We start from the raw sequence: 16,394 nt of genomic DNA, 5'->3' as shown, positions 1-16,394 counted from the left end.
CACTCACCACTGTATGTTATTAAAGCCCTCTAGTGGCCGCTGTTATTAAAGCCCTCTAGTGGCCGCTGCTCAGTACTGCAGGCTACTCTCACTCACCACTGTATGTTATTAAAGCCCTCTAGTGGCCGCTGCTCAGTACTGCAGGCTGCTCTCACTCACCAATGTGTTATTTAAGCCCTCTAGTGGCCACTGCTCGGTACTGCAGGCTGCTCTCACTCACCACTGTATGTTATTAAAGCCCTCTAGTGGCCGCTGTTATTAAAGCCCTCCAGTGGCCGCTGCTCGGTACTGCAGGCTGCTCTCACTCACCACTGTATGTTATTAAAGCCCTCTAGTGGCCGCTGTTATTAAAGCCCTCCAGTGGTCGCTGCTCGGTACTGCAGGCTACTCTCACTCACCACTGTATGTTATTAAAGCCCTCTTGTGGCCGCTGCTCAGTACTGCAGGCTGCTCTCACTCACCACTGTATGTTATTAAAGCCCTCTAGTGGCCGCTGTTATTAAAGCCCTCTAGTGGCCAATGCTCAGTACTGCAGGCCGCTCTCACTCACCACTGTATGTTATTAAAGCCCTCTAGTGGCCGCTGCTCAGTACTGCAGGCTACTCTCACTCGCCACTGTATGTTATTAAAGCCCTCAAGTGGCCGCTGTTATTAAAGCCCTCTAGTGGCCGCTGCTCAGTACTGCAGGCTACTCTCACTCACCACTGTATGTTATTCCCTCTACAGGAAGGCTCAGAGCAGACTGTACTTCCTCAGAAGGCTCAGGGCTTTCAACATCTGCCAGAAACTCCTCCTGATGTTCTACCAGTCTGTGGTAGCCAGCGTCCTCTTTTACACTGTTGTGTGTTGGGGAGGCAGCATCAGCAAGAGGGATGCTGGACGACTGGACAGGCTGGTGAGGAAAGCTGGTTCTGTGCTGGGATTAGAGCTGGAGTCCTTAACACCACTGGCAGAGAGGAGAGCCCTCAGTAAGCTGCTGAACATCATGGACAATGTTCACCACCCTCTGCACAGCACCATCACCAGGCAGAGGAGCTCATTCAGCGGCAGACTGCTGTCCCAGTCCTGCTCCACAGACAGACTCCGAAAGTCTTTTGTTCCTCAGGCCATAAGACTGTTCAACTCCTCTCAGCACAGCAAACTAAAGACTCTGTGAAACTTTTTCATTCCGGCCACTCTGGCCACACCATGGACACACCCCCAGCTATGGACACACTCTCAGACTTGCTGATGCCTAGAACACTTTTTATAGTTCTACCATATTTTGCACTAGTAGTTCATTCACTAGTTAAGTCATCTACTGTTTACGTATCTTTTGCACTGTTTACGTATCTTTTGCACTGCTTAATTTAATTTAAATTATTATATAACTGTGTATTTGCACTTTCTTTTTGACTGACATCAGTTATCCTCGCATTATGCACATCAACTGGTGTTCACTGTCTATTGTGTTCAACTGCACTACCTCCATTCTCCATCTCCATTACACACACACACACGAAGACTGTACATTTACACTGTATATTCTATTTCTTATTTGATTGTATTTATATGCATCTTTATATTTTATATTTTATCTTTTTTAACTTTGTGTATTGTGTAACCTGCTAAAGTATCTATCTATCTATCTATCTATCTATCTATCTATCTATCTATCTATCTATCTATCTATCTATCTATCTATCTATCTATCTATCTATCTATCCATCCATCCATCCATCTATCTATCTATCTATCTATCTATCTATCTATCTATCTATCTATCTAGTGGCCGCTACTCAGTACTGCAGGCTGCTCTCACTCACCACTGTATGTTATTAAAGCCCTCTAGTGGCCGCTGTTCTTAAAGCCCTCCAGTGGCCGCTGCTCGGTACTGCAGGCTACTCTCACTCACCACTGTATGTTATTAAAGCCCTCCAGTGGCCAATGCTCAGTGCTGCAGGCCGCTCTCACTCACCACTGAATGTTATTAAAGCCCTCTAGTGGCCGCTGCTCAATACTGCAGGCTACTCTCACTCGCCACTGTATGTTATTAAAGCCCTCTAGTGGCCGCTGCTCAGTACTGCAGGCTACTCTCACTCACCACTGTATGTTATTAAAGCCCTCTTGTGGCCGCTGCTCAGTACTACAGGCTGCTCTCACTCACCGCGGTGTGTTATTAAAGCCCTCTAGTACTGCAGGCTGCTCTCACTCACCACTGTATGTTATTAGAGCCCTCTAGTGGCCGCTGTTATTAAAGCCCTCTAGTGGCCGCTGCTCAGTACTGCGTCAGTACTAAGTCAATAAATCAGGGGACAATACTCATTCCTGTTACTGGCACTTAGTTCTGTAACTGGCACTCATTCCTGTCCAGTCCTGTCTTGTTACTAGCACTCTGTCCTGTTACTGGCACTCTTGTGGCCGCTGTTATTAAAGCCCTCTAGTGGCCGCTGCTCAGTACTGCAGGCTGCTCGCACTCACCACTGTATGTTATTAAAGCCCTCTAGTGGCCGCTGTTATTAAAGCCCTCTTGTGGCCACTGCTCAGTACTGCAGGCTACTCTCACTCACCACTGTATGTTATTAAAGCCCTCTTGTGGCCGCTGTTATTAAAGCCCTCTTGTGGCCGCTGCTCAGTACTGCAGGCTGCTCTCACTCACCACTGTATGTTATTAAAGCCCTCTAGTGGCCGCTGTTATTAAAGCCCTCTTGTGGCCGCTGCTCGGTACTGCGTCAGTACTAAGTCAATAAATCAGGGGACAATACTCATTCCTGTTACTGGCACTTAGTTCTGTAACTGGCACTCATTCCTGTCCAGTCCTGTCTTGTTACTAGCACTCTGTCCTGTTACTGGCACTCAGTGCTGTTACTGGCACTTAGTTCTGTAACTGGCACTCATTCCTGTTACTGCCACTCCGTCCTGTTACTGTTACTCTGTCCTGTTACTGCCACTCCGTCCTGTTACTGTTACTCCGTCCTGTTACTGCCACTCACTCTTGTTACTGCCACTTACTCTTGTTTCTGACACTCAGTCCTGTTACTGGCAGTCAGTCCTGTTACTACCACTCAGTCCTATAACTGGCACTCTATTCTGTTACAGGTATTTACTCCTATTACTGAAACTCACTCCTGTTACCGGCACTCTGTCCTGTTACTGGCACTCTCTTCTGTTACTTGCACTCACTCCTGTTTCGGGCACTCAGTCCTGTTACTGGCACTGAGTCCTTTTACTGGCACCCTATCCTATTACTCGCACTTAGCCCTGTTACTTGCACTCACTCCTGTTACAAGCTCTTAGTCCTGTTACTTTTTATGTTTTGAGTAGCATGACTTAAAGTAACAGGAATTCGTTTTTAGCTAAAATAGCTAAATGGCGGCTATGCTAATAGCATAAGGACACTGAGCACATTCTAGTGATTTTTCCATAATTTGTATTTAAAAAATAAACCAATAAGATCAAAGAATTACAAAAAAACAAATGAGGGAAATTAATTTTGGTCTTCTCACAACTGTCAGAAGAACCAGCTGATGTCATTTCCTGTTGCAGATGAGACTTGTAGAATGTTCCAGATGTTTCAGATGGGGTAATGTTACACAGTAACAGGAATGAGTGAAACTAAATGCATATTTTAACTGAAATATTATCAATATATATATATATATATATATATATATATATATATATATATATATATATATATTTTAAGCATGAATGGGATTTGGACTCACACAACAATGCAAAAAAAATACATCTCTAAATGGATTTTAATTGGTATATTTATAATTAATTTATAGTTAGAGAGTGGTGACAGGTAACAGATGCTATTTTATCAGTGTTCTAAGGATTTTTCATTCATTTTAATTACATATCTTACTTTTGCAATTAGGTCAATGTACAAGACAACATGCTTAATAATAAAATATATTTTAAAGTTATTTTGTGTGCTCATTTATACATGTAATTTTCTGGGGACTGAAAGGGCACTGCACTCAGTCTCTGCTGTATTGTGAGCGCCCTCCAGTGGCCGCGACTGGCCGCTGCATGCAATACCACTCTCCGCCGCCAGGGACAAGAGGGTCAAACAAATGAAAAAAGAAGGCAGAAAATGGAGGGCAGACAGGTGAACTTACCTTCTCAGAAAGCGGCAGACATTTTTATTTTAGTGATCAGACCAAATGTGTTTGGTGTGTGAGCTCAGGAAATCAGTTTTATATTTTAAAGCAGTACCAGTATCACCACTGGTGTTCACCATGGTCCTTAAGAACTGATGTAGTGTGGAATGGGAAATAAACTAGAATAAGTAAAGCTGCACCAAACCGGAATAACATATTGCAGCATGTTTTACTGTAATGTTAAAAATATAAAAATACAGATATTTTCCCCAGATTTCACAAAAAAGTCAGTCATCCAACATTTTTTATATTAATAATCACCTATGTGTATCCAAGATCGGTGTAAAATAAATGATGATGGGTAAATATGTTTTGTGTCTGGTAGATATATTTAACAAATTTTTCCTTCTTTATCAAACAGCAAAAATGTTTTACCAGTGTATTTTGAAATTGCAAGAGAGGCTTATCTGCAAAGGATCTGTCAAAGTTTGGCTGCAGGTGCTTCTGCCCACTTTCCAAAACCACATTCTATGAGTGTTTGTGGTACCCAGTCTTGGTATGGGGTTGTACAGAAAAAATACACTGAGATCTTCTACAGGGACAGAAACCCCTGACAGGTTGATGGAAAACCATATGCTGCACACATTACAAAGGCATAGCATAGTTGCAAAGAAAGAGGCTACAGATACTGGACTGGCCTGCCTGAAAATATGTGACCTTGATAATTGTGTGCGTGTGTAGATTGCTTGGTATTCTTGGTGCCAAAACATCTTATAAGTGTTATAAGATGGAATGGCAATATCACACAGTGGTAAATGCTTTACTGTACCAATGTTTTTTGGAATGTGTTGCAGGCTTAAAATGCAGGCATGTTCAGCTCTGGAAAAAATTAAGTGACCACGTTTCTAAATCAGTTTCTCTGGTTTTGCTATTTACAGAAACAGTATATGTTTGAGTAAAATTAACATTGTTGTTTTATTCTATAAACTGCGGACAACATTTCTCCCAAATTCCCAAAAATAAAAATATTGTCATTTAGAGCATTTATTTGCAGATAATAAGAATTGGCTGAAATAACAAAAAAGATGCATATTCTTCTTGATTGATTTTCATTTAAAAGGTTTTTAATTTGGTAAAATCAAAGAAATCCATCATTTTTAAGTGGTCTCTTACAATCAAATAAAAGTCAATGTTAATGCAATAAACATTGTTTTTTTATACTACACACACCTTGTCTGATTTAGAATTGTAAAATCATTTACAAAGATCTTTCATTTACTACAATCCAGTGAATATTTTAAACATGCTGTTGTTGACATGCTGTCTGTTTCACTATTATTTATAATTAGGAGTATATCGTTGCTATCCAATGAAAACCAAGTGTCTCCATTTTTGTTAAGTTTTATTTACTACCTAAGTCTAACACGCTAACTGTTCCTTAAATTGTGTCAAATTTTCTTAATGAATGGACCAATTATCCAAAATGACTTGTTTTACATTGCCGTCTATTCAGTGTATTCAGTTTAAAATAAAGTTTTATCTCACTCTGCTGTAAAGTTACTGTTTTAGAGATACAGATTTTGAGTGGACAGAGACGATATAGAAGTTCATTTCTTAATGGCCATCTCAGAAGGCCTAATGATTTCTTGGAAAGAAAAATTACATTTTGATTAAATAAAACAGCTTTGTCTTTGCAGCCACCAGCCAACCCCTGGAGATCCACTTCCTTGCAGTGCATGGTTCTAAAACGTAACACATTGACTTCAGCCACCAAGTTGTTTGTCGAATGCTGACTAAGTCAGATTTGTGATAAAACACATGCTGACTGCTGTTTTACACCATCCATTATTAGTAGCACAGAAATAGCAGTACTGAGATCACCAGCTTTGCAAAGCCCAACCACATCCCATATCCAAATTACAGGTGCACTACTGGTTTATTATTTACTCTGCTCTCTGTGATTTGTCCGTCACTTCCACAGGTGTCTGTTCACACCACTAAATGTGTATTTCTCAGTCTAAAGTGCAGCTCATTGTTCTGTTTGTATTCACCCAGATAAATTTAATTTAATTTAATTTTAAGAATTTAAATTTAAGTTAAAATCTCATCATAGTCTTATTATTTCTCCTTTACAAATTTAGGATTACACCTGTTAAGACTAATGTATGATTTTGTAAGCATTTTTTTTACCTCAGTGTCAGCTGAATAAGATTCATATAAGACGTGTAAGATCTCATATACAGCACTCTTTTACATTAAAAAAAATCAGCAGTCTAGCAGGAGACCTCATGCTTTCCTCATTTGTGCACAAAACCCTCTCACAGTTTAGTGCTGCCCAAAGGAAAATGTCTTTTTTATATCTGAATATTGAATATTTAAATACTGTTTTATCGGAAATCTCCTGCTTAGGAGAAAAAAGGAGAATACCGTCAGATCATCATGAGCACTGAAAAGGAAAAACAAAAAAACAAAAAACAAAACAAGAAGTCTCCTTCTGTACTGATAGATGGCAGAAATATTTCTGAGATGTAAAATTGAGATATGTATAACATTTTATGAGGTTAGTAACATTTATTCTATAAATCTTACTGAATTGAGATCGGTCTGAGTAAAAAAAAAGCCACATGTTATTCTGAAAACTGATTTTATCTCAAACTGGTCTTAAATAGAACTTAATCGTTTCTAGGAGAATTAAAAAGACTGTGAGATCTTATCTTCAAGATTTCTTTCCTCTGGGTTATTCTAATCATCTCTATTTTTCTATGGGGTTTTAGAAGAAAGATATCAGTAAGTATCAGTTAAACAAAGTATCAGTTAAACAACATTGAGATGTGCTTTATGCGTCCTTAAACAAAGAAAAGAAAAATCATTTCTTTTTCGAAATATGTGTAAAACAGGGCTAAAAATCCCAGTGCTTTAGGCTATATTGAGACTGCTAGAACAAATCTGATTTAGACATGCCTATACTGTAACCAGAATGATTTAGGAAAGTCAGCACAGCCAGAAAGATTTTTGCAAACCGAATCCAAACGATATTTGAAAGCGGTTTGAAATGTGCTTTTTGTGCCTGGGCACTTAGGCCGCTCATATTTTATTTGATTGTGCGTTTTGGGTCACTTACTACACAGCAAACAACAACCTCATCAAATCAAATAAGCTAATTTAATCTGATCACCTGAAAATGAAAGTTTGCATATCACAACAGATCTAATTTGAGAACACAATCTTATTTTACATTATATATTTATTTAATTGATGTTTTTTGTAGAATTATGGCACTAAGTAACCAAATTATTTTGACCACAATTTAATTATTAAAAACGTATATAAGGGAAAATATTCATAGGATTGAGAACCTCTATAGGCCTTGTTTTCAAATCTATTGTAAAACAGTGTCTCAAGCACTTAACTTTCTGTGAGGGAGCTTTTATAGGCATTCAATTCTTCAGGTGAATCACATTTTTACAAAAAAAAAACTGTTCTGGCTCGATAAGTTTCTCTAAAATGAGCATTTCACCAAAATACTCTGAATTACTTTGTCATGTTCAATTACACAAAAAGATATTTTAAACCCACTGCAAAATGCCTTCATTAAGTGAATTCTGACCAGAAAGTTATAGCCTGCAATGGTTTTATGTAAACAGTTAATTAGAAACCTAAAAAATATTTTTTTGTTTAAATAACACCCATGCATTTGAAAAATAGACATTTTTATTAATACTATGCAAAAGTGGCATTTAAATATATTAATTTGGGTTAAACATGGATAGAATAAACAAATAAACAAACCCTTGGGCATTTTGTGTTTGTGCTTACTTTAACTCATTTTCCAGTGCTCTTTTTAGAAGGACCAGAATTTCCAGTTTATTTCCAACACATAGTTTAACTATTTAGTCCTTTATTTAACTAATACAGTTTCAGAGTTCACAGAGAAAAAGAACCAAACTTGTCTTTACTGACCAACAGCAGGTTCACTGACTTTGTTTATTTTAATGTTATATATAGTTTATTACTTTTGACTTTATGTCTATTTAGGTTTGTTCTAATGTTATAAAGAGTTTTACAGTAAACTCTCACTGATCACTGACTTTATGTTTATTTGGGTTTATTTTAATGTTATATAGAGTTTTACAATAAACACTCACTGATCACTGACTTTATGTTTATTTGGGTTTATTCTAATGTTATATAGAGTGTTACAATAAACACTCATTAATCACTGACTTTGTTTATTTGGGTTTATTCTTTAATGTTATATAGAGTTTTACAGTAAATGCTTACTGATTACTAACTTTTTCACAAAAATACATGTTAAGAACAGCAAGAGGAAAAGAAATCTGCTGGTTCATTTGGATGTTAAACCTGTTCTCAAACATTAGTTTTGGCTATATCTTTTAAGCTACTTTAGCTTCATATGTGGTCAAGGTTTTGCTCTCTGGTACGTGAGTAAGTTGATTGTGATATGTTTCAGCAAACCTTCTAAGCTCAACTAATACAAATATTTGGTTATTCTTGCTACTCAACTAAAGGGCTGGGTTTCCTTATAGTAACCACAAACCCCTACCTGATGATCTGAGTTCTGTATCATCTACGGTGTTTAAGAAGAAGCTGAACATAAATGTATTTTTAATTAAATTAGCAGCTCCATGTTGTATTTTATTCACACAATAATACATTTATTTAAACTCTGTAAATATTATTTTAAAGTACTATTGAAATAGAATATTTCTTTTGTGCTTATTAACAGTATGGACAGCTCATCCAGTTAATTATTTTTAGTCATTTTAAATGTGTTTTCATTAAGAACTTAATTAAAACAAACTTTACTAAATAGGTTCTAAAGACACATATAATCACACAGAAAAGAAGCTTCAACCAACAACTCTGAGGAAAACTCCAATGATGGTTTTATTGAGTGAGATTAAGGGCACGCTACTCTTTCACAGATGAATTTTCAGTGTTAAAAAAACATTTGATTTTTTTTTTTTTAAATCCCATAATTTCAAAAAGTTTCACACAACTGCATAATCCCCCCACCCCCCCCAAAATTCCCTTCAACCATTTCATCATTAGATCATGTTGGTGGCATTTTTTCCAAGCCAGGAGGCACCTGGAATGTTAGGTTTGTTTTGTGTAATTGTCTCGTCATATTTCTAGTATTGATTCCTCTTTCTCCTAGACAACCGTTTTTTGTTTTTGTTCATTTTTTTTAAAGAAAATAAAACAAACCCCCAAATTAAGTACATACAGGGCACAAACTCCAGGATAAGACCACAAGTACTAACAGACGCACACACACAACCAACCACCAACGCAGGTCCAGTGCCCCTAACTCCTAAACCGAGATACAGACCATCAGCTTAAAAAAATAAAACAACTAAAAAGAAAAAATTAAAAATCAAACAAATAAAACCAAACCAACAAAACTAAACCAAAATCGAAAGTTGCCGCCTTTTTCCACAACTCTCATGTTGGAGACAACTTAGATCACGGCTGAAAACCCCCTTCTTTTAGCTTTTTGTTTTTGTGCTAAAAACCTGAACCAGTATTTACAAAATCGTTGATAAAAATATTCCTCTGGTGACAGTTGTGGATAGAGGGATCCATTTGGGTCTGGGAACCTGCTGAAACAGAAGGAGAGGGGGAGGGAGAGAGAGAGAAGGAGTAAAAGTGGGAGAGAGAAAGAGAGGGTGGGGAGGGAGAAGGGGAAGAAGTGGTTGACGGACGGATGGGGAAAGAGAAGAGTAGATGGATGGGCGGGGCACTACTCAGCCTTAGTATCCTCCTTCTCTTCCTCAGGCTCCGCCTCCGGAGTCTTTTCAACCTGCATGGTAACAAAAACAGACCAATCACAGTTCAGTATTTATTGCCAGCACCAATCAAAGCCAACCATATTGTTAAACTTTTTTGTGATTATTAGGGCAGCACAAAAAAGCTTAATGAGTGAAATGGGAATGTACAGTTTCTTCTTTACTGCACAATTTCTCAGTTAGGCACATTTTTGTCCCGTATTTTTTATTCAGTGCATTTGTTGCTTTACATGTTAGAATGCTTGGTCCAGTGATGGGTATGCCACAGGGTATTGTACACAATAATAATATACTTTTTTGAAAGAACAACAATAATAATAATAATAATAATAATAATAATAATAATAAACAGTCCATCTTGTATTTGTTTGGCTGTACTGGTTTGAATATTTTTTTGTATAGTTATGTTTGTAGGTTACATGCATTCAATTAATATTCTGCACATTAGTACTGTGGTATTTTTTTGTTATATTACATTATTCTTATGTTACATTATTTATGTCGTTAAACTATCATTATTTAAATCAGAAGTTTACAGAAAGTTTGGCTTGATCCTGAAACTTATTATATATTTAAAATGAATGCAATATTGTTTACTGTTTTATCATATCAAGAATATTGTTATTGTAAGATTTGCCTGAAATATTTGAATTTTAGGGGCTCCTAGACCTCCTAGCTTTAGTGTAAATAGAGTTCTTTTTTTTTCAAATGAGTGAAGCGAGCGGTAGAGGTGGACAACAGCAGTGGAGCAGGAAACACTTTTGTAGATGAATTGTACAGTAAGCTTCTCTCCAGGAGTCTTCACATGTCCACCTCATTAGGAGATACATCTTCAAATACAAGCTTCAACTTTTCACTGACTGGCTGAGATGTAGAAGACAGTCTGGTCAGATTTAAACTTATATACAATAGCTTGATTAAAAAAAATAAAAGTGCTGTAAATGTAAATATAAGTCAGAGATCTGCATGATTATGTTTGTAACTTGTTTGTTTTATCCTTACAACCTTATTTTGAGTCACTTTAATAATGACATGCAAAAGACTTTTCTCCAATAGTAACCTGCATTATTGCATGTTTTCTGACAGACACCATAATACTGCACAGTTTAATATGCAGGGAAATCCATGTAATAGTGGTGGCACCGAGCCAATAAAAAATTAGTGTCAGAAGAGAACACTGGATGGAAACCGGAAAAGAGTAACAACTAATTTTAATCTTAATTTTTTTTTCTATGTCGGAAGCATTTTTTTAATACTTTACCTCAGAAGGTCTGCAGTGTACTGTCTACAGTAATGACCTTTCAGACCCTGTTTAAATTATGATTTTGTTTTGCAAATGTTTAACCAAATATTATAAACTGTGCAACTTCATTTTTTAAAGCTTAATCTTTCCTAAAAGAAATAAAATAAATATGCTGATTTAATATCAATAATGGTTGGTACCCATGGATTTAGGATAATTGTTAAAAGTGTTGCTAAATCATTTATACCCATTAGGAACTACAAAATTGCTCATAAAGCTTGCAGAACCATATTAATCCTCAGTTCATAGCTATGCAGGTATTGTGAGGCCATACTCTGCGTTTTACTCTATAGCATTATCTGCCTGGAAAATAGGTTTTAATCTCAAAGGACCACAAGAATAATGTTTTCAGACTTTCAGCACTGGACTTTGAATTTACTTGTCCTATCTGGGAAATGGTAAACTAAAGGGAGAGATCTGTTTTTTAAAGTAGTTTACAAATGCATAAATGTGGCATTTTATCTGAACTAATTGCATCTATAACAACCAAAAAATAAATACATTTTTTGTCAATATAACATTTCAAGGTTATTGGAAAGATACAAGATTTAAAAATACCTTTCTACTTTGTATATATTCCACTATTTGTGCTTCCATATTCAGCCTATATAAAGCAACAATATAATAATAATAATAATAATAATAATAATAAAAAATTCAACTTTATTGGCAGAGAAATCTGAAATTTCCCAATTAAACAGCATCGTGAGAAACTGCTTCTTTTAAATGGAAATACTAAAGTCACCTACATGTTTATGTAAACATACCTCATTAGTCTTGGTCTCTCCATTTTCTGACTGGTTCTCCTCCTTGGCCTCCTCAGCCTTTGCCTTTGACTTTTTGTCCTCCTTTTTATCATTCACTTCTTTCTCTTTCTATCAGACAAAGACAAATCAAACGAAAGTATGTTGGTTAAGTGCAGTGCTACTGTTTCTTTAACCTTATTACTCTTATAACAGTGTGGCCAAACATATTAAAGCAGTATGTATTTAGGGTTGTGCACTTTTACACTATTCTTAAACATTGCTGCCGCCCCCACCCCCCCACTTGCAGCACAATAGCTTGTTTAATTACATTACATTAATTATTATACCATACATAGTTTTGGCTTACTGCACTACACAGCTCTGGAATAAAATGAGACCAAAAAGTTAATTTTCATGTTTTAAGAATTCAGAAATCAATATTTGGAGGAATAACACTGTTTTTAATCACAGTTTTATTGCATCTTAGCATGTTCTCCTCCACAAGTCTTATACATTGCTTTTAAATAACTTTGTGACTGTTGGTGCAAAGATTCAAGCAGTTCAGTTTGGATTGATGGCTTGAGATCACCCACCTTTCTCCTGATTATATTCCAGAGGAAACTTGTCATTTTGTGGTCTCTTATTTTTTCCAGACCTGTATATTGTCTAGTCTTGTGTACTTGTAATGTATGTTGATATACTGAGTATAGTACGGTGGCCGAGAAAGCCCAGCACAGTGCAAAGTGAAAAGCGCCGCAAAAGCACGAAACACATCCATCAAAATTACAACACAGGCGCAGCAAATAGAAAAACGCGCTGCAAATACAACCACAACACAACGGAAGTGAGTCACAACACAACGGAATTTTCCCGGGGGACCTTAAAAGATGCTGTACCAGCTGTATACAAAGGACAATAAGTGGCAAACAAGCTTCTGAAAAGTAAGTTATGTTTATTACCTGTGATTGCCACGGTTGTGTGCTTATTATTAAAAGTTCTGCTTCACAAAACGCCTTGTTTGCCACTTATTGTCCTTTGTACACATAGTGAAGTCCGAGACGTTACTGAAGACGCAGCTTAGCTGGTACAGTATCTTTTAAGGTCCCCCGGGAAAATTCCGTTGTGTTGTGACTCACTTCCGTTGTGTTGTGGTTGTATTTGCAGCGCGTTTTTCTATTTGCAGCGCGTTTTTCTATTTGCTGCGCCTGTGTTGTAATTTTGATGGATGTGTTTTGTGCTTTTGCAGCGCTTTTCAATTTGCACTGCGTTGGGCTTTCTCGGTCACCGTAGTATAGAGTATATTTTACTGAAATGTCTTGTTTAATTGTACCATGCAGACTTGTGTATTAATAATGTACGGCAGAATATTGTATTGCTAACTGAATGTGTAATTATACTGTAATTTAGTGCATTCTGTACTAACTGTACTCATTTTGCTGCATTTAGCATACAGCTGACCTGTGCTGTCTTGTTCAGTTACTGTTTATATAACACACTTTATGTATATGTGATATAACACACTTTATGGCCTTTAATTGCACTGCTGTAAATGTATTGTTTCTCTGTACAATAATTGAATTATGTATACTTACCAATAATACTTGTCTATGTACTTACTGTACAGTAATTTAGTATACTGCACTGCATTGTCTTGTTTAATTAAACAATGCATAATTTATGTGTCTTCATTTCACTGTAATCGAATGTACAGTACTGTTTTGTTCAAGTGTATTGTTGCATTATTATTATATTGAAGTTTTGTGTATTCTATTGTTGCTCCATTATTAATTAGTCTACTGAATTGTTCTGTCTACAGTATATGGCTATATGAGGACAATGTAATTTCTGATGTTTGTCTTCTCACCTTGGGTGTTTTCTTGGGTTTGGGTTCAGGTTTAGGAGGAGTTGGTTTCTACAGAAAACAAACAGAACCAGCACTTTATTCAACCATTAAAATTGATTCTTGCATTACTAACAGAGACACCACAGCATATCAAAGCATTTGCATTGCAATGAAGATCCATCCTGTTCTGACCAATACTATTAGATAGATAGAATGGTAGCCATATTGCTTTTATCATGTTCTTATCATGTTCCTGCTGCAGTTCTGATCTACAGGAACTGCTGTGTAACAAACTGGACAGAAATCAGCAGGTTTTGTTTTTATTTTACCAATATTGGTATACATTTAGTTTTAATATTTTTTTGTATGTTTTTTAATGTATAAACAAACTGTACTGTAAAAAGCAAACTATATAGTTGATTCTAATGGATTACAGCAATATTTACAGCAAGCGTTTAGTCAGTTTTAGGAAATATTACTTAAGTTTATTTAGAAACATAAAATAATTCCATAATGCAGAACTTGCAAAACAACTTAATAAAAACTGGTATTAAAGTACTTTAAATTGTACCGTAATTTGATTTAAGAACTTAGTGCAACTTAAGTTGTATTAGGTCTATTTAGTGTAGTATGAAAAACAAAACAAATTGTAACAAACATTAATGATGTACCATCCTACCGTACTAACTGTCCCATTACAGCACAGCTTAGTGTTCAAACACTTTTTCATCAAGCCCAACAATTAACTGTGCAATGTGGTTGAATATAAAGGCTGACATTTGTGAAACAAATATACTCTATGTCTATACTGAATAAACTATCCAGTAACCAGATGACACAAAAGCTGAGGTAAAAAAGTAAAGAAAAGGGAAGGAGAGGCAGGAAAAAACAAACAAAAAACAAACCTTACCGCAGATAACCTGGCAGACCTTCTCTGAGGCTATGAGGGCAAACACAAGCACACACAGTGACATGGTGAACATGTATATAAGCAAACTTTTAAATGTTGGCAATTCTTCTCACAAAATCTTCAGAACCATGATAATTTTGTATATTTTTTTATTATTATTTAAAACTACAGATTGTATTGTTTGTTTTTTAAGTTACCTCCTCCTTGACCTCTCCATCAGCTCCCTGTAAGTAAACAAAAACACAGAAACACATTAGTTAACAGACACAAACTCTTGCTATAAAAATGCTGATTTAAAAAAATATATATATATTTAATATGCTTGACATTAAAGTACTGGAAGCTAGCATTGTGCTACACTTTATCTATGTATGTAAGTTTTTTTTTTACTGTCTGAAAAAGCAAAAAAAAAAAAGTTTGAGGGAGAAGTTATCCTGAGTTAACATAGAAACTTTAGTCTTTTTAATTAAATGTGTGCAGTGTTTTTAATTTTGGCTACAGTTTTTAATTCGTTTTTAAAGTCGTGATTAAGTCGTGTACAGTTGTGGTTACGTCGTATACAGTAATTACTAAGTCGTATAAAGTCGTGATTAAGTCTTGTATAGTCCTTATTAAGTCCTATAAAGTCGAGGTTAAGTCGTTTATAGTAGTGATTAAGTGGTGATGAAGTCGTGATTAATCCATGTACAGTCGTGAACAGGTCGGGCGCGCTCTGCTGCTGATAAGTCCCAAACTCAGACCCACCTGGCCGAGCTCCCGCGCTTTTGCTTAAACAGACAGAGCGTTTAGTTCAGGAGTTCAGTGCATAAAGGCGGAGTTTCTGTATACTATCCCTGCGCGGTCTGAGTTTTTTGGGGGGTGCAGTATATGGTGTTAGTGCGGTGCACGTTTTGGTGTGTGTGCCCCCGATTCTGCACGGAGACATTTCGCGGCGGAGGATCAACTCCGCTCCTCCGAAGGGGGAGGGGCACCCAATCTCCGCGTCTCCACAGCGACACCTGGCGGCAAGAAGGCGCCATAGCAGCCCGTCGTCCGCGGCGAACAAAGAAAACATATTAAAATTGTTTATTAATGCGACGTCCTCTGAAGGACATCGCTACGGTTTCTGAGATTAGAGTCGTCGCCGTATTTTTTCGCGACCTTTTGAGGGTCATTCGCTCCCTATCGCACTTAAAATCCGCGGTTTGGTCGCGCGGCTGCCTTCGAGATGGACAGGAGCGAGAGGAGTACAGCATGGCTGCGGCTGCACGGGCATGGAGATTTCACTCCTGCCCACAGCCGAGCTTCAGAAAGCGCTGCCCCGGGGAAAAAACCGCTCCCTATTCGCGCCGCCGACCAGGAAAAATACAGCGAGTAGTCAGAAAAATCGTAAAAATAGCGACTCTCCGATCCTCGCTGTTCGATTCTGAAAAAGTCGACGGGTTTTGTATAAAATGCCCTCGTTTGTCTCGAGGGCTTCCTAATTTAACGACTGATTTGTAAGGGACAAAAGTGTATCCGCATGCCGCGCTCAGCTTTTCTACATACCTTTCTCTTGGGCATGTTGACTTTAGGCTGTTTTTCTCCTTCTACGCGAAACTAACAGGTTAAAAGATTCTCAGAGTTCACAGATAAGGCAGCCCACCGTCCGCTATGCACTAATTCTGTAGTAAACACTGAAGCTGGGCTACATTAGAACCAGTGGTTGAATG

General features: G+C 37.1%; 1 protein-coding gene across 1 annotated transcript; it reads right to left on the bottom strand.

The window, feature by feature from the left end:
* Positions 1 to 8,974: 8,974 nt before the first annotated feature.
* On the bottom strand, positions 8,975 to 16,391 carry hmgn7 (high mobility group nucleosomal binding domain 7). Its single transcript, XM_007257503.4, has 6 exons — positions 16,231 to 16,391; positions 14,901 to 14,927; positions 14,704 to 14,733; positions 13,815 to 13,862; positions 11,972 to 12,079; positions 8,975 to 9,915 (listed from the first exon to the last, which is right to left on the bottom strand). Exons 1-6 carry the CDS (start codon positions 16,243 to 16,245, stop codon positions 9,856 to 9,858), a joined length of 288 nt encoding a protein of 95 aa, XP_007257565.1. The 5' UTR covers positions 16,246 to 16,391; the 3' UTR covers positions 8,975 to 9,855.
* Positions 16,392 to 16,394: the final 3 nt, after the last annotated feature.

This window comes from Astyanax mexicanus, chromosome 1, assembly GCF_023375975.1.
Source record: "Astyanax mexicanus isolate ESR-SI-001 chromosome 1, AstMex3_surface, whole genome shotgun sequence".
In the NCBI taxonomy this organism is placed as follows: Eukaryota; Metazoa; Chordata; class Actinopteri; order Characiformes; family Acestrorhamphidae; genus Astyanax; species Astyanax mexicanus.
The sequence above is the reverse complement of the archived record's forward strand: the minus strand, read 5'-3'. Positions and strand labels throughout refer to the sequence as shown.